Raw genomic sequence first — 24,131 nt, 5'->3', positions numbered from 1 at the left:
AAGGTGCAGTTGACCAAGTCAATGGTTGGAAGGTCAAAGTGTCAGATAGGACTTGACTGAGCCATGTGTAACCATATGACTGGTTGTTAGATCCATGTGAATTTATCCACAAACAAATATCCTTTCTAAACTCAATGGAGAATTGGAGATATCACAAAGCTTTCTAAACGTATCAAGATATTAATAATAGAACTATAGGGACTCAAGATGCGACGTGAGCTTATAATATCCGCATAACTTGCTAAATCAAGGGTAGTGGATGAGCGCTTAAGAGCGGCTTTGTAGGTTAACTTGTTTTTTTCAGCAGGTGCATGTCTTTATAATATAGGATGTCTAAGTTGCTTGCAAATTAGCATGTTTGTTTTTAATTTATCATGACATTGGAAATCAAGGCCTAAGGGTCTTTATCTTCATCAGTAGGACACACCTTTTTTGTAGTCCATGAATCATCTCATGCATCATCCTCTACTCTTCTAGGCCTCTTTGATTTAAAGAAGTTGAATATCAAGAAAGAAGTAGAAGAATTATTTTGCTTCTTGTTGCTTCCCATAGGCCATTGTGCTTTTATTTTCCACTTGAGAAAGAAGGTTTAAGTGCACTCTTGGGGTTCAAGTGGCAAGAACACTCCTTGAATTTATAGGAGAGGTACCTTTTGTTGGAATGATCTCTTGGGGTAGAGAATCTTGAGAATTCAAGCCCAACTGTCTGTGTTTGATATGTATGGTCCAGATTAAAGGACATGGTATAAGAGGAAATGACCTCACCGGCCGTTGGTTAAACTTAGGTAGAATCATGAGTTTCGATCCTCTACATTTTGTAATTCACATAAATAACGTTTATAGGATGTTCATGCCATTTTTTAATCTTTTCTTGTACTTACTTCTCCTTTGTAAAGATATTTAACACTTTTCTAAGCACTAGTTTGATTTGTATCATAAATAACTCATGTACTACTAATACTTGTAAAAAAAGTGTACTGATTAATCTTTTAAACTTGTATTACTGGATAGGAAACACGAAAAAACAACTTTTTAACTTCTCATCCTTCTTTCGATTCTTCCGATAATTGGGTAAAAGCTTCTCATGGTCAACTTTGCAATAGCCAGCTTGGCCCCAATTTGTCCCCCAAGAGTTTCTAATCAAATAGTATTTTTTTCCTTCTTTCGTGGTTCCATATCACACTATAACAATGGCAAGGGCATACTCGGGTCCAGTATCCGGATCCACGAGCCCGTCATAAACCCCATTCGATCACCAAATTTATCACCAAGTGTTAAATATTTTTCACTTGAAAAAGAAGGTTTAAGTGCACTCTTGGGGTTCAAGTGGCAAGAACACTCATTGAATTTATAGAGGAGGTACCAGTCCTTTGTTGGAATGATCTATTGGGGTAGAGAATCTTGAGAATACAAGCTCAACTGTCTGTGTTTGATATGTATGGTCCAGATCAAAAAGACATGTTATAGGAGAAAATGACCTAACCGTTGGTTAAACTTAAATAGAATCACGAGTTTTGATCCTCTACATTTTGTATACAACGTTTATAGGATGTTCAGTGCCATTTTTTGTCTTTCTTTGTACTTACTTCTCATTTGTAAAGATATTTAACACTTCTAAGCACTAGTTTGATTTGTGTCACCAATAACTCATGTACTACTAATACTTGTAAAAAAAAAAAAAGTACTGATGAACTTTCTAAACTTGTATCACTGGATAGAAAGCATGAAAAATCAACTTTTTAAACTTCTTATCAATCTTACGATCCTTCCCATAACTGTGTAAAAGCTTCTCACAATCAACTTTGCAATTAATAGCCATCTTGGCCCCAATTTGTCCCACAAGAGTTTCTAATCAAATAGTATTTTCTTTTTCCTTCAGTGGCTCCATATCCCACTATAACAACGACATGTGCATACTCGAGTATAGTATTCGGATCCATGGGCCCATCATAAACCTCCCACTTGAGAAAGAAGATTCAAGTGCACTCTTGGGGTTCAAGTAGCAAGAACAATCCTTAAAATTTATAGGGGAGGTATCCTTTATTGGAATGATCTCTTGGTGTACATAGAGAATCTTAAGAATTCAAGCCCAACTGTCTGTGTTTGATATGTATGGTCCAAATCAAAGGACATGGTATAAGAGGAAATGACCTCATCGTTGGTTAAACTTAGGTAGAATCACGAGTTTTGATCATCTACATGTTGTAATTCACACAATTAGACAACGTTTATAGGATGTTCAGTGCCATTTTTTTGTCTTTCCTTGTACTTACTTCTCCTTTGTAAAGATATTTAACATTTTTCTAAGCATTAGTTTGATCTGTATCACCAATAACTCAGATACTACTAATACTATCTTGTAAACAAAAATGTATTGATGAATTTTCTAAATTTGTATCACTGGATAGGAAGCGCGAAAAATCAACTTTTTAAACTTCTTATCCTTCTTGTGATCCTATAAATGGATAAAAGTTTTCACGATCAACTTTGCAAATAATATTTTCTTCCTTCTTCTGTGATTTTATATCCTACTATAACAACGACATTTGCATACTCGGGTACAATATCCGAATCCACGGGCCCATCATAAACCTCATTCGATCATCAAATTTCTCACCAAGTGTTAAATATTTTTCACTTGAGAAAGAAGGTTCAAGTGGCAACACTTTGAATTTATATGGGTAGAGAATCTTGAGAATTCAAGTCCAACTGTTTGTGTTTGATATGTATGGTCTAGATCAAAGGACATGGTATAGGAGGAAATTACCTCATCTTTGGTTAAACTTAGGTAGAATCATGACTTTATTCCTCTACATTTTCTAATTCACACAAACAATGTTTATAGGATGTTCAGTGCCATTTTTTTGTCTTCTCCTTCGTAAAGATATTTAACAGTTTTTTAAGCACTAGTAATTTGATCTGTATCACCAATAACTCATGTATTACTAATACTTGTAAAAAAAAATGTATTGATGAATTTTGTAAACTTGTATCACTGGATAGGAAGCACGAAAAATTAACTTTTTAAACTTCTCATCTTTCTTGCGATCCTTCCCATAACTGGGTAAAAACTTCTCACGATTAACTTTGCAATAGCCATCTTCGCCCCAATTTGTCCCCCATGAATTATTAATTATCTAATATTTTCTTCCATATCCAACTATAAAAATGGCATGTGCATACTTGGGTACAGTATCTGAATCTACGGGTCTGTCATAAACCTCATCCAATCACCAAATTTCTTACCTCAAAATTTCTTTTCTCTTTATTTGAGACACCTCCTACCTAATTATATAACCATATTACCTGTGAGCAATATATGCTTTTATCTTACTATCTTGGAATTCCAAAATGTATTAAGTACTGCTAATTGATATCAACTACAAGAGTCGTAAGATAGTATAGATAGAAGTTATAAAATTCCATCAGTTGGTAAAAAAAAAAAAAATCATCAAATCTTATTCACTAAAATTATGATTCTTGCACAATACGTGAGTTCTACTAGTTACGTATTGAGGAGTAAGGACTTCAAATATTCCTCTTAGGTGCTTGATCTTCATTTTTTTACGTATAAAAAGTGTATATTATTAGAAACTCATGTTTAGTTATAAGCTATTAAAAGTATAAAATTTGACGAAATCTTTGTCGAATTAGACAGATTATTTAGAAACAAATGATGCGTACGTTTGTGAAAATATTAGTTCACGAAATAGTAAGTTTAATTTGGTAAAAACAAGTTTTATTGAGAATAAGGTAGTTATAAGTTCATCGGCGAGACTATGGTCGCATAATAACACTAATGACATTTGTCGGTACTTTAAAGGTATATTTATTTCTTACTGACAAAGATGTAATAGTTGGAATGTGGAGCAGTATAACATCTTCAAACAATTATTTGAGAATGCTATTTTAAACCATAATAGAATACGACCGAAGAGATTTAAATAGACATTTTACGGTTCTTATGCAGGAAAAATTTATTTTGTTGAATATAGGGACGACAATTATATTAGGCTTCAAACTTCGCAGTCATCCACCTAGGAGTGTATCAAATTTTTTGAATAAGCATATTTTTTTGTCTCATTCTTCTTTTAACAAGTATACCGATCTTCTCGTATTCTGGTGTATCAACAAAAATTATATTACGACTTAGTTTTAGCATCAAAGACAATCAATATTATGAAGACAAAGAATTGCAGCCTTAACTATATATGGGTAATTTTAAAGAATAAGACTTTCCTTGAACTAATTAGGTTTTTTTATTTTTTTATTAATTAAGATTATAGAATAAGATTGGTTTCAATCATTCAATTCCCTTGGAAAATTCCTCCTATATATTAACAAATGGGAGCACTTAAGTGAATGTGACAATAATTGAAGGCAGCAATAAAATTATTTCCACTCAAAAAGAGATATCAAAGATGATTGAAAAAGGAGCTATAAAACATAAAATTAAACTCCTTCACTTTCTCGCCCATTATCCCTCATTTTCCATTGAAATTAACTAAAATAAAACCTTGGTGAAGGATATTTAAGATAAGCACTACTACAATAATGTTGATAGATGACGGATTTTGTCCGTTGTCTAGGTAAAGCATTTACCGTTGTCTAATAGACTGTTGTCTATTGGCCTGAACCAAATAATGGTTATTATCTGTTGTTTTGATTATTATAACACAATGGTCATACATGTAAAACTGTTGTATATACACAAAAAAAACTGATGGTTAGAGGAAACTATTGTTGACTATTTATGTACACATCGGTTTTATTATAAGAATTAATGTGTAACTACATTTTACACAACGGTTCTTATCACTAATGGTATGTATTTCACAACTATTTTAGGTAGAAGCATGATTTCAAATATTCACTATAGCGACAGTTATTTCTCTATAATTATTGTGTTTGGTATCAATTTACATGATATTGACATGTCTATATGTATTTCAAACATCGGTTATTTTTGTTCTCCATTGCATAGAATCGTTCATCACAACGATTTTTTTATTTTATTTCGTTGAATGTTTATTATTTAGACAATGATTTCTTATATTGAACCATCGTAAGTTGAAGGTACATACAACCCTTTTGATAGAGAATTCATTGTATTATTTACTTCTTAACATTTGCTTTTAAAAGTTACAATGGTGCTTGTTATAATGCCACAATTTAGTCTTTTCCGAACCTAATAGGAACCAATAACCAAGAATCCTAACTAGGATTTAATGGAGAAATCAATGACCAAAGAGAGCCCAAGTAACGATCAAAAAACACAAACAAGAACAAACCCTAATTCCTATGAATATGGAGAGTAGGGACAGATCCATGTTGTGAGGTAGGGGGTTGAGCGGCCCCCAAACGCTGGAGCACGATGCTTAAATCCACCTTTCGTAGCCGCTGGTGACCCCTTGAAGCTCTGGACAATGACCCCCCATGCTCTGGCCGGTGACCCCTCGTTGCCTAGTCGCCCACCAAGTGCTTGATGAAAAGCTTGAGTAGGAAGTAGGAACAGAGAGAACAGCCAGCAGCCTTCTTCTTTTTACTAATTCCTCTTATTAAGTTTTAGAATTGATACAATTGTTTCCATCTTTTAGGCTAAATGAACAATCTTGCTTGTAGCCTAACCAACCATAGGGCCTTCTTCCTAAAATGTTAAATTGATATGTTACTTTAGCTGAAGGTGTTTCAACAGAATTAGATGGAACATGAACTGAAAGATTAAAAATTGAAAAAATAACTTATATAAATTTTAATACATAGGATTCACATTGAAAATAGAAAGACCAAATTAATATTTTCGGCAAATTAGTGTTATGCCAATGGTGAGCAAAATTAATTATTTTCCTAACTATTGGCATAAAATGTAGCTCATTGAAATTTATTATATATAGGTAGGGCCTTAGATCATCGTTTCTCTAGCGTAAAACATAACATTCATTTCCTTAGCTAAGCTTAGCATAAAACATACCTCTGCTTTTTACTGAACTAAAAACAAACAAAAAAGATATATGAATCCTAAACTAGCTGTGTCCATATATTTTCTTGACATGCTTTGTACTTGTTGAAAATGGAATATTCAAACACCATCTATCCTTGCACAGTTAAGATGCATATATGGTTATATGCTTTATGAAACAACTATTGTTCAATTTTTCATAGTTAATGTAGTCCATTTTTTTTTTTTGAACTTTTATACCATGACCTTTCGGGTTAGGGATCCTGGATCCGTCACTGATGTAGAGGAGATTAGGGTTGGCTCTCATATTATGCCAAAACATTTTGGGGAGAATAATTTCTGCAATTATTATGACCACATAAGTGGTATATATACAATGTTTACAAACCTAATTACATAAGGAGAAAATAATTACAAAATAATACCACAAACTTTCTACTGTTTACAACTTGGACTCACACTAACAAGAACACACTAAGTTTCGCCCAAGCACGTGATACTTTAATCATGTACGATGCTCTCAAGGTTCTCTTGCTCATTGTCGAAAGAAAATTTCATAATCAATATTATGTGATTTCTTTTCTTGTTCATTAACCAATCAAAAGGTTTCTCTTTAAATTAAAATTATTTTCTGTTTTGATTTAAAGATTTTGAAGTCATAGGTGAGCTTTAAAGTGGATAGGCCTCAGTATGTTTTCCTGGCTCCACCACTACTTGCAGCATTAGCTTGATTGTATTGAGCAATGGGTCGGATACACTATGGAATATTGCATTGACCAAGGATGATAATTTTGAAATCTCCTTCAACTAATATCTTGGAATAATCTATACTGCATTGGCAACAACTAGAATATATCTCTTAATGCTTGACCTTTGGCACCAAGAACATGAGAAGTTTAGAGCAACTAATGTTTTTTTGGCTCTAGCAATGAGGGGAGCCATCAGAGTCACGAATTACAAAACCTGAAGCAGCCGAATTCTCATTACATACTGATTCATCGTCTATATAAGATTATTACATACATTCACAAGGTTTATTAATTACAAAAACTTTGGAATGAATAAAATCAACCAAATAATCACTACCAATTACACTCTAAATGTACAATGAAAATTGAAAATTCACCAATAGTCTAACAAGGCAAACTTTACATGCAAACCAATTCTATGTCCGTCTTTTACTAGCTTAGCAGCTGTTACTAACCAATGTCCTGGAGCATCATGTGGGCCCCGGACCACCTCATCTGTTTGCACAAATTTCAGCAGCTTTGCAGAGCGATTTAGCAGCGGAGGGCCTTCCGGATATACCCCTGAATTAAGTGCAGCTGGAGCCTGCTTTTGCTGATCAGTTACTGCCCGCTGAGTGAATGTAAACGTTGTACTCAGATTCGTAAGGAAAGTTGATTTGTGAGAAAGCTCTGGTGCAGCTGCCCACTCAGTCTTCCGGATTGCACAATTGGGTAGGTTCGTAAAATGCAGACGAAGGTGAAGTATCGTCTTGGGCCATTGCCCTTTGCTAAGGAGCTGTGCACCGGTTACAATGTACACACCACTTGAGTCCCCCTTCAACCAGTTGGGGTCATGCTTAACTACAGATGAACAGATATTTGAGTATCTCTTCCATTTAACTGGCTCTAAGAATTGGCTACTCGACTCACAGTCATCAGATCCTCGCCACCAGCTTGGCCTTGTTGTGCTGGTGTTAGCCAATGAACGATCCATAGTATTTGGAAGGCTTGACAGATGTTGTACATGTAGGGCCAACCGATTGCATTTTTTACCTTCTAAATACAGGCGTAATCCAACAACTGGTTTTTCACCAGTTGAAACCTGAATTGGTAAAAGACAGAAAATTAGACATACCATACTCAATCGACCAAATGAGAAGGAAAAAAAAAAAAAAAAACCACAATCAGGAGCATACTGCTAAGCTTTTATGGGTAAAAAGAGCCAGTGCAGTAACTAAACAAAGATTCCATTAAGAATAATGTTTGTGCAAGAGTGCCTTTTTGCACAACAACATCAGCTAAAGAGAACCCCGGCTATCCCATGGGAATTTGAACATGTCAGACTGAGGCATGACTGGGTATAAGGAGAACTAAATAACAGATTAAACAGTACTGAACAGCCATCGCAATTATATGAAATATGGATGTAACTTTCAAGATGGAAGGCAGCATTTATAGCATCTTTCTTTACCTCTCCCACTGAAATGGCTTATTTACACTTAGCCAGTATATCTCAGCCTTGATCTCTCCACAGTCCAGTTTTCGGGGAGAAGACATGAAAACTATTCTATAAAGGAAACTTAATTGTAAGCTGTGCATGAACAAACAATTATGAATGCATATCTAAGAGAACCCTGGCTTAAACACAACACAGTATCTATCCAAGCTGGATAAGATTTGGTGATTGTGCAGTCATCCTCGGATCAATTTTGGTGATGAGACCAAAAATTGATATTCTATTGATAAATCAGACACATTGATGCCACATCTATATAATAGAGATGAGCCATTCCCTGGAAGCCTAAGGCTAGGGCTGTTTCCTAAAGAATAAGCAAGAATCCGTTCTGGTCCAATAACAATTGTCCATGGTTTTATCTTGTAATTATTTTTAACTTAATTCAGAATTGGCTTTATGTTTAACCTTATTGCCTATTGAGTCAGATTATCTCAACCATATTTACAATACTAGATATACGTTCTAACTGCAGGCCATGATTCCTATTTTATTAGCAAAAAAGTGTAGTTGAGTCACTTAGACATCTTCTGCTTTAGATTTATTAGTCAAAGTTTTCAATTTCTTTCAATTCCAAAATCCTGTATCTGAGAGAGAGAGAGAGAGAGAGAGAGAGAGAGAGAGAGAGTACACACCTGGGTAGAGCTAACATAAATCGTAGGACCCAAGAAACTGAATTGCAGAGAAGGACAAGAAGCCGTTTTCCGTCGATGCGAAAGAGGTAGTTCACAAAACATAGGTGCCCATTGCCTAGGAACTTGGAATTCCAAGAAATTTTGTAAATCCTCTGGAGCAGGCTTGTCTGAGATAATGATGAAGAATTAATGAAGTAGCCCTTTTGGTGAAAAAAAACAAAAAAAGGTGATACCAGAAAGCTGTGCAAGGGATATGGATCATAATTGTAAAAACTTTAACATCATTCCATTGGTTGGGCAGTGGAGTACTTACAACGTAGATACAAGTTGATCGCATGACTAAGATACCCACTGCCTGGAATCCCAGAAAGAAGAGAAGTAATAGGTACAAACTTAAAGAGGATGGCTTCTGGTTCAGCAAGCACCGTCTGGAGCCAATTGGAATGAGTATTCAAGAACACATCCCCTCCTCTTTTTGAGCAAATGATAGTAAGACCCTGTTCCAAGTTAAAAAGGGAAAAAATTAATCATGGCCCAGGATTGTTGTCCATAATACTACTGTGCTTGATTGTTGTCCAAAATTAATCATCCCTTATTTGCTTACATCCTTGCTTGACGTTTCTGAAATAGTGGTTAACTGCATTGTGTTCGACTGCAAAATACGATTGAATACATCTGGAACCTACACAAATGGATTGCCTTCATCAATTATATTCATGTAAAAAAGAAAAAATTAAAAAATCAAATTATAAGATTAAGCACTATACTTTCTGTTTGCCATCTCTTGTTTCTCCCCGCAGTAAAGAAGGGCTTCCATCTGAAAATAGAAAATCGCCAAGATCCTCCAGGTGTCTTCTGAGATCAGCGGGAGGAACTGGTGAGGAAGATTTTTGTCTAACACAAACTAAATCTTGACCTCCAACAGCCATCCCAACTATTATGTGTGTCCCATATGAATGGATGAACCTGCCTTATAAAAATGGTCAGTACCAAAACCACACTTGGCCATTTATCATGGTTGGCAACATTCTGCTTTCAAGATCAATTATATCTGGGCACACTATTCCAGTACAAAACAAATATGAAGGTAATAAGATAATATCACATAGCTGGTATTGACTAACTCTGGTCTAACAATTTGAATGACATTCCATCTTGTCTTCTACCTTCTATTGTTCCCTTATTATGTATGCAATCAACTTGTACTAAGTTCTCTTTTGTTTGCCACTAATCCAACTTAACCATTATGCTGTCTAATTCCTCTAACATTTGAAAAGTTGCCTAGCAATTTATACCATAATGCATAGCTAGCCATATATTCATCTCAAGAATATCTATTTCCCACGGTGTTAGGTATTACACAACACTTAACACATGCAATAATTTTGATATTTTGTCTTATGTGTTGTAAAACCTTGAGATTCTAAAGTACTAGACCAACATAAATCCACCTTACTCTAACTTAATCAACCAAAATTAGAAAATTTATAAATAGTAGCTGACAAAAGATTCCAAATGGGAATTGAAACAATATATAAGGGTTTGAAGGTGAAGATTCTAGAAATTTTAAATCAAACATGTCATTCAATCAACAAATTTCAAGAAAAGACACAGAAAAATGGTGAATCAGAAAGGATGTAGCTTATGATATGTATAATGTTTTGTAGCATGTACATAAGCCATGGCCCATGGTGGACAAGTTGATGTATGAATTCTAACTTGTGTCAAAAAAAAAAAAAAAAAAAACTTGCAATGGCACTTCCCCAAAATTGTACAAATTATCTAATACTCAAGCCCAAGAGAGTTGTTCTATTGTATTTAATATATGATAGAGGCAAGACTCTTGCTGGAAGAAGTGTATGATATGCAGGAAATGGGAGGACACGCAGAAACTGGAAGAACAAATTAAAAAAGGCAAGAAAGAGAACATGCCAAGCCTCGGACATAGGAGATTGACTCTTACTTATATCATAGCCACTAGTACTCTAGTCATGAAACTATAAATTTTGAGAAACCAGAACTACGTTAAAGACCCAGAAAAAAAGAAAAAAAAATTGAGCATTAGATCTAAAAGCTTAAATCATTAGGTGGAAGGGTCCATATGAGTATTGTATCCAACCAATAAAAGATGTCTTTCTTTAACAACCCCCACATCCAGGTCGGACTGAAATGGATAAACTGTGAAGCTAACAGTTGAAACCCAAATACCGATAGGGAAACATGGGTTGCAGAGAGAATAGAATAGGCAACAAACCTTCCCACTTTATAATTGAGGCCAAAAGTTGATGAATGAGCTTAATGATCAGCAGGTCCCAAATGCTTGAAGAACCAATGAAAGTTGGACTTAAGGGTAGACTTGCGACGTGGGGAAGACTATTTGAAACTAGGCTCTGATAATAAATAAGTTACAAATGAATATCTAATCCAAAAGCTTCAACTATTAGGTGGAGGTCTATATAATACTTATACTCATGTTAAAATCATGTCTAACCAATGTGATATGCTTTCTTTAACAGAGTGGACCCTTAAGAGTATGAAATGCTTTCCCTTAAGAGTATGAAATGCTTTCCATGGTTATGCATTTTCCTTAGTTAACAAGGTTTCCTATTGTGCAAACGCGCAAAGATAATTTCTTAGAGTTAAATGTTGAAAAAAAGTACCTAGACAACGAGGCTGGATCCCAATGAGATGGAACAGATTTCTGTACTTTTTTTTGCAAGATCAATGGAGATGCTGTTAGGTGCAAATAGTACAATGAAATGAAGAAACCATCAAAAGCAAGATATTTGGTTTCTGCAGCATCATGAAGCCAGTCTCCAGTTAAATCGAAAATGGAATTAAGATAGCCTGAAGGAATTTTCCCTTGCACAGAAGATTTCTGATTAAGTAGCTCAGACATCTGCAAGAACATTTTGTAACCAAAACTACAATGAAATAGGTTATCAGGCTTAAATATATGATTGTTTCATTTACGAATACCAATCATAGACATTATTGACACTCAAAATATAAAAAAAATAAAAATATAAAAAAATCCCTGCAAACAAGAGATAAGGGAAAGACAAGCAAGAGAGGAGCAATACATATTACAACCAATAAATTACATAGAAAGCCATTGCTATAAGCAACTTATAGTTTTTTTAAAATGACAAACTCACTGAAGTCAAACGTATTTAACATTATTTACATCAAAATTGAATTGTAGAATTTCACAAAAGAGAAAAGGGGAACCGGGTATTAAAGATTGAATTGCAGAACAATAGTCCCCAAAATCTGGTACCATCATTTTCTCTCTATACTTTCCATTTTTGTTGATAATTTTCTACAAGATTCTTAGACCATAGCAGAATCCAGTTTTCCATTCTTATTTTAGTTTTTTTTTTTTTTTTCTTATCATAGTTTTCCATTCTTATTTTTGTTTTTGTTTTTTTCTTATCATAGTTTTCCATTGTTATTAACTTGATCTGTTATAGATATATCTATCACATAGGGATATCAACGCATAATTCAACTTAAGCCCTACATTATCAAAATCCTGATCCGCATACAGATACCTGATTACGCGTCTAATTGATGGATGTTGAAACAATGGTGACAGATGTCAGTATTGATGCAAAGATGCAAGCCTGGCTGCACATTCTTTGCATTCATCATGCTGTGTCAAGATGTTGATTCAACCTCTCTGAGACCAATGCAAGAGAATCTAAGAGGACTTTTAAGCCTAAGCTGCCAACTAGTCCTCTAGGGTCAGCCCACTATTTCTCAAAATTCTAGTATTTTATTGTATGTATGTTTGCCTTTAGTTTTATAGCATGTTATGTTAGACAATAATGCTTCTTAGTCTTTTAGATAGATTGACTACCATGTGACTATTAGTGAGCTTGGATGACTAAGATTTAACTGAAACATATTTCACAGTTTCTAGACACCTAGTATACAAGGTGTTTTGAGAGTCTTTAAAGCACTTTTTCTGTCCAATGAAAAAAAAAAATTAACACTATCAGATCTGAACTAAATCCTGAAATCTTGACCTGAATTATGAATCTAGTAATCCTACTTCAATTACTTCACTTTTTTTTTTTTCCATAAAACTGGTGCTATTTCTGAAGTTTCTTCCTTAGAAGGTGATGCAATACCACTAGGTTGGTTGGAAGAGAAACACCCTTTTTGGAAACCAAACGCTCAAACTAAAAGTTTCATACCTCAAAAAAGAGTCCTTGGTAGTTCATTAGGCACTAATACTAAGTTTTAGTTAAATTTATTAAGACTTCACTTCAGTATATTTAGTCAAGGGTATTTTGGTCCATTTCAGTAATTTCTGGCCACTATCATTTTAATAGTTAATAAGTCTTATTATGTTGTTGGGCTCTTATACTAGCCTTTGAGTTAATTCCTTAGTTAAATAGAGGTTTAAGTCCTAATCTTATATGGAAAGGCTACAGAACTCTATACAACTACGTAACTATTCTAAGTTGGGGAGTTTGATTAATGAATTGTGGGTTTTGGTTCACTTAAGGCATATATGCCTTGGGTTATTTCTCCTTTATTTTTCTTTCCTTTAAATGTACTTCCTCACTAACACTTTTGTGTTAGTGTTCACATGCACTATTCATGCTGCTCAATTTAGCACAAATTCAATTACCTTTTAGCCTTTCAACTACCCCAAACCAACACCCGTTTCTACCCCAATTGGAAAACTACACTCTCAATATTTTCCAGATCCATTAGTCCTCAGAGAACCTCCAAAACAATCCTAAAATTCCAAAGTAATGTTTCTGACCCAGAAATTCCAGCAACCTATATTTGCCCTGTTTGCTCCTTCAACAAATCCTTCTAAAATCTGTCTTTCCCAGTACCTAACTCACCACCTAAGAGATAAGCATACTTGCATACACAGGTAAGTTTCCCTAACCTGTCCGACATCAGAGCGCAAACATTTTGTATCCTGAATGCAATCTAATAGGCATCACATGTTAATCATGTCTTAAAACAGAAACAGAATAAATCTTATTTCTTTTTGGTTCAGCTAATTGTCAATATTTTATTTACATTTATGATTTTTCTCCTTTTACTTACATTTAAAGAAAAAGGGAAACATAAAGAAATTACAGCTGAAGCATACCCCAACATTCAGTACTTCCAGCACCTATTTTTACTACTAATGAGTTCTCCCCCAATGACTATAAAACCATCTACTGCACCTTGATTTCTTATTGTCCAGGTGCATCACTGTCTTATTTTCATAATTACATAGCAGTGCTTTGCTAACACTACTTGGTTTTCCTACTGTACTCCAGCCCAAGTTTTCTTCACAAGTCTCTCCTATTACTTGTGTAGGCCAGATTTTTTTTTTATATTTGAGTAATAGAAAACCACAATAATTACAAAGTCACAAGAAGTGTTTGATTTAATAACCATGCTCATTAAAACAACATCATAGGTTATTGTTGATGTAATTGCAATGAGGCAATGTTCATGCTACTGTAGCATCTATTGACTATTGCCTATTGCCTACATGGCTTGAACCCCTACCCCCAGCTAGCTCCTTCAGTTTCCTATTTGTTTATAAAGTTTTATGTTTACTTGCATTATTTCATATAGCTGGTTAGCCTTTTTTTAGGATTGGGATTTATTTATATAAAGGGGTATCTTTAGAGCATCTCCCGCCCTTCCCTAAACCTTTCCCCAAATTTAAATTCGGGGAAAAATAATATAAAACACAGCTCCAGCCATTCCTTAAAGTCTCCCCAAATTTGAGATTTCCCTAAAATTTTTATATATGGATAAAGCTGGGTCTGTGCCGACCAAGAACGAAGGAGATGTTCATGCCTTTGGGTAGAAAGGGCAAAGTAGTCTACTCGCTCAACCAGCTGTTCATCATATCCAAATAGGGAGTAGGAATTCGGAGGGAGAAGAGACCAACTTGGTATTCGGGAGATATTGAAAATACATAGCATAGCTAAGTTTGATTATGTGCTCTATTTCCCAAATCAAGTTGAATGGATGGGGCTCCTCAAACTCTCCCCAAACCCCGAATAATTAGATTTAGACTAGAATCCAAACAAAACAAAAAAAAAAAAAAAAAGATTTAGGGAAGTTTCAACTTTAGCATTGGAGAGCCTTTCCCCAAATCTAACTTTTCCCCTAAATTATCCTCAAATTGGAGAAAAATATAGGGAAAGGACTGGAGATGCTCTTACGGTTTTAAAGATTAGACTTGTTCTAAACTTTTAAGAATTTTAAGTACTTAAGGAAGAAGAATTCTCTTCATTTCCTTGTTCCTTAGACCAGAAAACCCAGTCAGTTTGATTGTGTTATGTTCCCGAGTCCCTACTGGTCTTTCTTAACCAGTACTAGTATTTAGTCACTCAAAATGGATTCAACTAAACAGTTAATTTCACAAAGGTAATACTATTCAACTTGATTCTCTTTACAAATCAATCCAAAGCTATTTGGGCAACAAAATTCTGGTATTGAGCTTAAACAGAGAAAATAATGGAATCAAGCAGCTTCCCAAAAGTTATGGAGTTGATATGATATCATGGGATTGGGGATGACACTTTTGTGATGTTTTCCACTAAACTGACAACTTAGTCACTACAGTTACCACAATCAAACACAATCATTTATTTTTTTCATACGAATCAAACACAAAGTTGCAAATCCTAAAATAGAAAAAAGAAAGAGTGAAAAGTTCACCTGATTGAATTCAAGAACATCGGATTTGAACCGGGTTCGATCCCCTTTGTCGAATCGAATATCCTGGGGAACCCCATGAATAACAACTCCTCCAGCACTAGGAATAACAATGTCCCTCTTATCAACCTCGTTTAGCACCACCAACCTTCCCTTAGTCCCATCCAATCCTTTGGCAAACTTCAACCTGATATCACTGCTTAAATCAAAGCCTTGGCCCAGAGCCTCCAACGCCCTCACCTCTATGGGCCTCTCTGTACCCTCCTCCATCCTCATCTCCTTCTCTGTTTCTCTACTAAACAATCAGAAGAAATAACAGTAACCCACTAACCCATATGTCGGTTGGTTTGGATTTTGAGACCAACAATCATCAGAACAAATAGCAGCAGTAATTTCTTTTTCTCTGATCTGAATTCTAGAAGAGGTGGAAAGATTTCAAAGGGTCGTCAGCCGTGTTTGAATTGAAAATCTTCCAAAGAACCGACCAATCAATCAATTATTCAAATACTTGTCATAGTACCACCAGCAATCACTTGAAAAAGTCAGCCAAATATTCTATTCTGGGGGGTACACTTTAATTTATACAGAATTTTAAATTTGTACATCAAATTATTGTAACACTGCTAGATAATTAAGGAAAAGGGTTTGAAACCTTGAAGATTCCGCTCTTGTTTGAATCAAATAAATAACTTTCAATAATTTGGGCTAGTCGGCCCTATCTAATTGGTTTAAGTTTTACAGAGAGACAGAAATGGGGGGTTGGTGTTGACAGTTGACTATTGACTGGGGAGGCTGCTAAATGCGAATGCTATGCTGCGGCTTCTCAAGTCAACGCTGATTACCCAATTAATTCTTAATTTTCTTAGGGAAAAATTTATAAATAGGACACATACTTTGATGGTTGTTTTATTTCTGGACATTAATTTTGCTTTGTGTTAATGAAGGACACATACTTTCATTTTGTGTCAATTAAGGACTATATTTTTTTTCAGTTTTTATTTCAACTTTGGCCCGACGTTGGACCTATCAAAACTCCACCAAATTCAAAAAAATTATACTGGGTTTAAAGATATGCATCTCCTCTTTACAACCATATAAAGATCACCCAAATCAGATCTTTACAACTCCAGATAATCGGCCCCAAGTAGGGTACCCGAAATTGTCTGATTTTCTAAATTTTTTCTCAGAGGTTCGATTGGATAGTTTTGGGTACCCTACTTTTGGGCCAATTATTTGGAGTTGTAAATGTCCAATTTTAGTGATCTTTATATGGTTGTAAAGATGAGATGCATAGCTTTGAACCAAGTATAAATTTGCTAAATTTGGTGGAGTTTTGATGGGTCCAATGTCAGGCCAAAGTTTAGATAAAAAATAGTCCTTAATTGACACAAAATAAAAGTATGTGTCATTCATTAATACGAATCAAAATTAATATCCTAAAATGAAACAACCATCAAAGTATGTGTCCTGTTTGTAAATTTTTCTCATTTTCTTATAACGCTTCGCTTACTTTGCTTTGTATTGCATCATTGCATGTGGGTATATAGTATATACAGTGAGTCTGGGTGGGTTTGGAGTTTAGCTAACTGTAGTAGTCTCAATCTCTGAAGGCCCAATGAAAATGAGGCCTAACACCAAAACTACAAAGAGGTCATCCAAATTTATTATTTAAATATAATTCTTTAAAATAATTGAAAAATCAGTCTTCTTACTTTTTTAAAAGGTCCATTAATTTTAAATATCAAATTAATAATTTTTTAGTTTAGATACCAAACTTTAATAACATTTTAAATTAAGTACTAGTTGAAAAGTCAAACAAAATAATAAAATAAAGGATACAAGAATTCACAAATTTTACTTTACATGTCACTATAAAAAAAAAAATTAGAGTTTAGTCCTTCTAATATTTCTTATTTAGAAAAAAATCTTATGACTTTTTTTTTCCCAAATAAAGTCCTTATTTTTTCTAAATAAAGCCCTTTGACCATTGTCTTATCAAAAAAATATGTCATTATTTTTTTATTTTTTGAGGATATAGGCACCGCATACATTCCTAGGGTATAAAATGAGGTTTTTGGATGCTACTTCAGGGTTAAAACCTAATATAAAACCGACAAACAAGGTCTTGAGAAGAAGTAAAAATGCACTGCTGAACACTCGAAAATGACCGCCAAGGACTCGACACCTAGTATGTGTGAAAAAATTGAAACTAATGGACCAATATTATGTAATATGGAATAGTTACAATTTTATTGAATTTTAGTTAGAATTTTAAAAGTCATAAGACTTTATTCAATAAATTGTTAAATTAAAGGACCTAAATGGAAGTTTCCAAAAAAAAAAAAAAAACCAAACCACTACAAATATTACTTCACCGTCAGCCAACCACCGATCACCAGTCACCGCCGTACGACCGACATCAAACAACCACACAAAAAAACAACTTAGCATGGAAGTGCTCTGAACCTCTCCCATGTAAGTTGAAAGACTCCCACCACAACACTAGTTATTCTTTAATGTAAAACTAGTGCTTTGACCTTTATTTACACTACATTGTAGCATAATTTTCAAAAAAATATTTAATCCAGTCACAACTTAATTGTGATTGTCTCCCAATTTAATTGCGGGTTGTCTTGTAGTCACAAGTAAATATAAAGTTGACTATCAAAATTAAATCCCTAAAAAACTCGAAAGAAACCAATATAATTCAAAAATGAAAAGATTTTGTGTCCTAATTTAATGTGACAAAATTAGGGTTTAGGTTGGGCAAGATTATGTGCCACGTCATAATAACATTGTTATTGTTAAAAAACTATCTTGCCCAACCTAAATCTAATGGCTGAAATTATTAAGAGATCTATATTTTATGTTTTTAATTGTTTAATAATGATATTCATATCTTCAAATATTTTATGAATTATACATATAAGTTCATAATCATCTTAATCTATATTGAAGGTATATGACTAAACTTGGGATGTCCTCATGGTCCTCCGATTCCTAATTCCATACAAAAAGGATTTAAAAGAAGAATTCCCATCATTATTCAAGGTGGGAATTTTTTGAGTTCATAAAATTTTTTGGAAAACTAATTAGTTAATTACCATGCCTGTTGGACCCAAAAATCTTCGAAGAAGAATTTTTTGGCCACAGGTAATGTTAACTTGGGAATCGAACTTTGAATCTCAGAATTGGGATCTTCAACTTTTGATGGGCCTTGATTTGCTTTGGACAGAGGGTGGGATACCTGCAAAAAATACTTCGACGCTTAAGTCAGTGTTTGTTCTAGTTAATGTATGTTCAAGAGGAGTAGATTGCGTACCTTTCCAAATGATTGTGCTTCTATATTTATAATCACAATTTCTTGAGGATAAAGCTTACAGCGTGACAAACAAGTAACTCCCTCCCACGCGTCTTCCATCCCGATGTTCACGCGGAGTTACTTGCTCCCCGTGCCCACGTTCGTATTTCATTCAATCACGTGGTCAAACTATCTGGGCTCTTACCAACAGGATGGACTTTACCACATACAAACCCAAACTTGATTGGATTTTCACTAACTAGTTCAGCCCCAAATGAGTTCGTTTGATTAAGAGTGCTGCTATTTGCACATTCCTTTTTTTCTTTTTGCACACCCCCCATCACTTAATTAGTGAATTTACATATTTGCCCCATTGTGGAAAGACCCTAATGCCCTCCCACAACACACCCCGGCCCAAACTCTCTTCTCTCCCAGACACCTTCAGTTCTCTCTCCTTTCTCATGCATTCCAAATTTCCAATAGATGCAACAACTTAATCACAAAGTTTGGCACACTCTCACTTCTCACGACAAACATACTCCATTGACTTTAACACAACATTTGGGGCTGACCAATTACTAAAAAAACTATTAATACTCACCGGTTACTAAAATGACTTCATTAATTAACTTTGTGGCCTTTGAAATATGTGAACCTACTAGCTCAATGATACTCAAACCCTGACCTATGTCCTTAATTAAAGACCTTAATTTGGACATGGAAATTATCATTCTCATTGTTCAATGTAATATTATTGCAATCATATTAAACCATTTTGTAATAAATAGAATGACAGATCGACTTTCACTTGGTTTATCACATCAAACTATTACTTCTATATATACTTAACAAAACCAAGTGAATGCAAGTCACTGATGGGGTTTCTATCAACATTTGGAGGGATACTTGGATTCCAGGTCTTAATTCCCCCCTTCTGGATCAAGTTATCCAGAGTGCCTCTGATGTCCCTAAAGTAGTATTTGAGCTCATTGATCAAAGCTCTTGGACATGGGATTTTAGTCAAGTCTCCTTTTATATTAATGATGAGATTGAAAGAAGAATTTGAAGAAATCTGGGCATTCATCCCAAAACTAATTGGTAATGGGAAGAGTAGCCCAAACCCTTATAAGCCACTAGTAAGGCCCTCACATCTTCAATGTGGGATTTCTCTCAACACGCCCCCGCACGTATGGCCCCGCACGTATGGCGTCATTTAAGTCTAACACGTGGGACAATTTATATTGGGTGATGTGGGAACACGTGTGGCCGTTAGGTGCATCACGTGAATAACTTGCTCAAATACCATGAAGAAATCTAGGCATCCATCCCAAAACCAATTGGTAATGGGAGGAGTAGCTCAAACCCTTATAAACCACTAGCAAGGCCCTCACATCTTCAATGTGGGATTTCTCTCAACAGAATTGAGGAAATTCATATTGGCCCCAGAATTCATCATGACAAGTTTGTTTGGCCTTTCTCAAAGTCTGATAGTTACTCAGTCAAAACTGGTTATCATTGGCGCCATTCTCATATGGAAATTCCAAATTTGGTTTCTAGTCATTCTTCTCATCAGGTGGATGGTAGGCTTTGGAGCATTATTTGGAAGGCTAAGTCTCTACCAATTAAAAATTAAATTGTTTTTGTAGAAGGTTTTGCAGAATGTTGTGGCTTCTAGGTGGAATTTGTGGAAAAGAAAGATCATTCCTAATGCTTTGTGACCTTTATGTGGTGAGTATGATGAAACCACTGAACATATGCTCTTATTATGCTCTTGGGTTAATGCAGTTTGTTTTGATTGTTTGGGGTACAAGATTGATAAGGCTGCAATTTCTACTTTTGATTCTTGGTTATTGGAGGTATTGGATTATTGGAAGAAGGACTCTGAATATATTCTCTCTTGAGTCTTAGATTTGTTTTATTATTTGGAATATATGGAAGGCCAGATGTAAGGCTGTGTTTCAAAAATCTTTTCCTGATCCTGTGTGGGTTGGTCTATCTGCTAAAAGAGCTTGTTTAGAATATCTCGAGTGTATGTATAAACCTTCTATATCTCTGCCTCCCTCCTCCATTTCTAATGATCATGTGGCTTGGGCTCCCCCTTGTGATCCTAAATTGAAAGTCAATACAAATGGATCTTGGGATCAAGCTTCTCACGAGGCTGGTCTTGGGGTGGTTATAAGGGATAGCAGGGCTTGTGTCATTGGAGGAAGTTCTGTTCATTGCTTATCTGATTTTGTGTCTGTGGTGGAAGCTCTATCAGTGAGAGAAGGTTTAATATGTGCTCAGAAATTTGGTCTTACAAAGGTTGTAATTGAGTCTGATGCTCAAACAATTATCAAAGCTTGTGATAAGTCAAGTCAACAGATGAACTGTCGTATTGTTCCAATTGTGGAGGAGATTTGGCATCTTGCCTCTCAGTTTGATTCTGTGAGGTGGTCTTGGGTGCTAAGGAAAGCTAATGGTGTTGCTAATGCAGTTGCTTTGCTATCTAGAAGGAAGCTGTTCCCAGAGGGTTGGGTGGAGACACCCCCATCTTCCTTGCTTGGAGTTTTGGTGGCTGATGGACTCCCTCTGGATTGATTTTTTAGTTTTCTTCTTCTATCTACTGTAGTTTTCTATTTTGGTTCTGTTTGAATTTTCTAGATGTTTGCTTCCCTTGTTTTGTTGCTGCCTTTGTGGCTTTTTTGAATAGAATCCTTTTGTTCTTGGCCAAAAAAAAAAAAACCAGGTGAATGCTGTATTCTAGGAAAAATGGCAAAGTTGCAACACAATCCCTTTTAGTTCTTAATTTACTGCTTGAACTAAATTTCACACTCAGCAACATTATATCCTTGCCCATAATTTACTGAAGCTCCATAACTATACGCACATGATCTCGATATCCTTCTAGTCCTTGTGGCTAAGCTGCAAATGGATGATACAAGAGCTTTTCGAAGTCAACCTTTTGCAAGATCACCTCAGGCCAGGCAATTCTTCACAACATCCTTACTCACATTTGAGATTTCAGCAAGAACTTTTGGAGTTAATTAATATCAACATAACTTGTCAAAAATTAAATTCTATATCAAAATTTCTAGTTGTACTTTTGAAAAACAAATGGAATTGTACAAGCTAGATAGTTAATGGGGTAACAAAATTATATATACCTTGGTACATGTACACAGATGATCTCCACAATCATCAATGTTTGTATCCTAATTGAAGCACACACTTTACAGACAATGTTTCATTAATATATAAATGATTGTCTTGTTTCCCTTTAATTACTAGCTTTTCATGTAGTGTGTGGTAGCTACAATATTAATCAAGTAAATTATCTAGTTCTGTTCCAAGGTGAGGTAACTATAAATGCATTCAGAAGTATTCCAATAACTTCATTTACTACACAAATGATTTAATTAAGCATCCTATGTGATCATTTTTGTCTTTGCACCTCCTTCCACTTGTAATTTGCATCCATCAAATCACATTTTAAGGTATTACTTGATGAGTGTTAATTTCTGGCAACTTGGAAATCTAAGACAAACAGTTATATATATAGGCTTAATTATTGATTGACCACCCAAAACTGTAACTCATTCTCATATTGTCACCTGGAAGTTTTTTTGTCATAGATTACCACCTATAACTTACATCCGTGTCCCATTTTACCTTGTTCCGTCAAAAATTCCGTTAAAAATGTTGACTTCGCCGTTATTGCTGACGTGGCGCGCTGGATGTGCACCACATGTCACATTTTTTCTTGTATTTTTTTTTTATAAACTTTGAAAATTAATTAAAAATAGCTCTGAACTCAGAAAAATACACGAAAAATTCTTACGGACTTGTCTTGACTAGTACTAATTTACTATGGGGTCAAAATACCAATTTTCCCTCTGAAAATTTCCAAAAAATTTGGGAAGTCCAAATTTATTTCTAGAAAATTAAAATACTCTAGATTCTTTGAAAATTCATAAGATAATCTCTCAAACTTCAAAAAATATGAGGTCTGCACCGTTAGTCTTCTAAAAACTAACAATACCTTTTTCATGAACACTTGCTACCCAAAAGACTTCTCGATCTTAGAGGAAAACAAATTTCCCTTTGTAAAATAAATTCTGAAAAAATTCTAAAATTTATGTAAAGTCCCGAAATAATTCTCTAAAATAGGCTTTTGGTAATTTCCAAAATATTTTTAAAAATTAGTCCGAGAGTTTATGAAAATTCTAGAATTTATTTAATAGAGGAAAATTTATTTTAATTTTCTAGAAATAAATTTGGACTTCCCAAATTTTCTGGAAATTTTTAGAGGCAAAATTGATATTTTAACCCTATAGTAAATTAGTACTAGTCAAGATGAGTCCGTAGGAATTTTCTGTGTATTTTTTTGAATTCGAAGCTATTTTTAATTAATTTTCAAAATTTATAAAAATAGGAAAATAAAAAAAATCCGAAAATAAAAGCAAAGATGTGACACGTGGCGCACATTCAGCGCGCCACGTCAGCATTAACGGCCAAGTCAGCATTCTTAACGGAATTTTTGACGGAATAAGGTAAAATGGGACACGGATGTAAGTTACAGCTGGTAATCTGGGACAAAAAATCTTTCAGGTGACAATATGGGAATGAGTTACCGTTTCGAATGGTAAATCAATAATTAAGCCTATATATATACACTCTTATCAATCTCATCATGATTTGCAAAACTTGAGGTTAATTGTTGCAAAACCAATAAGTAGCAAATTATGCTTATGCAAAACCAAACCAAAGTTGCTGGTTTAATTAGAACCAACAAATCAAATGAAGGGGAAGGAACACCCATCAGACGGAGGAAGATTGTAGAGAACTGGGGAAACAGGGATTTGGAAAGACACCAATGGGAATATAATGGACCTGCTACAATTCCAAACTTAGGCAAAACCATAACAAATCAAGCATGCAAGCCCTGATGACTTGCTGCAAATTTTTGTAAACCAGTTTATCTCTAGAAGTTGAGTTTAGCTAGAAGATTCAAATAAGTAATGAATATTACTTTCCAATCCTAGTAGCTTAATTATAATAAGATTGCAACTAGTGGCGTGTGCGCGATACTATAACTAGTAAAAGTCAACAAAAATGGGGACTAGCAAAAGAAAAAAGTACACAGAAATTGGGAAAGAAATTTGAACGTATGATTTAATTTGTGTAATCTATCTTGACAAACTTGATACCGCTAATTAATTTCAAGTAATGGACTTTAGAGATAAAAAGAAAACAATAAGAAAAATTACAGATTTTTACACTGTATCACATCAAAATGCATGCCACTTCTCTTGTGCAAC

The 24,131-nt window shown here is 34.7% G+C and overlaps 1 protein-coding gene across 1 annotated transcript; it reads right to left on the bottom strand.

Moving 5' to 3' along the window:
• Positions 1-6,963: 6,963 nt before the first annotated feature.
• On the bottom strand, positions 6,964-16,286 carry LOC147292666 (MACPF domain-containing protein At4g24290-like). Its single transcript, XM_086234558.1, has 7 exons — positions 15,534-16,286; positions 11,495-11,733; positions 9,602-9,800; positions 9,439-9,516; positions 9,148-9,331; positions 8,835-9,001; positions 6,964-7,788 (listed from the first exon to the last, which is right to left on the bottom strand). Exons 1-7 carry the CDS (start codon positions 15,804-15,806, stop codon positions 7,081-7,083), a joined length of 1,848 nt encoding a protein of 615 aa, XP_086090684.1. The 5' UTR covers positions 15,807-16,286; the 3' UTR covers positions 6,964-7,080.
• Positions 16,287-24,131: the final 7,845 nt, after the last annotated feature.

Source organism: Dryas octopetala, chromosome 2, assembly GCF_963921425.1.
Source record: "Dryas octopetala chromosome 2, drDryOcto1.1, whole genome shotgun sequence".
In the NCBI taxonomy this organism is placed as follows: Eukaryota; Viridiplantae; Streptophyta; class Magnoliopsida; order Rosales; family Rosaceae; genus Dryas; species Dryas octopetala.
The sequence above is the reverse complement of the archived record's forward strand: the minus strand, read 5'-3'. Positions and strand labels throughout refer to the sequence as shown.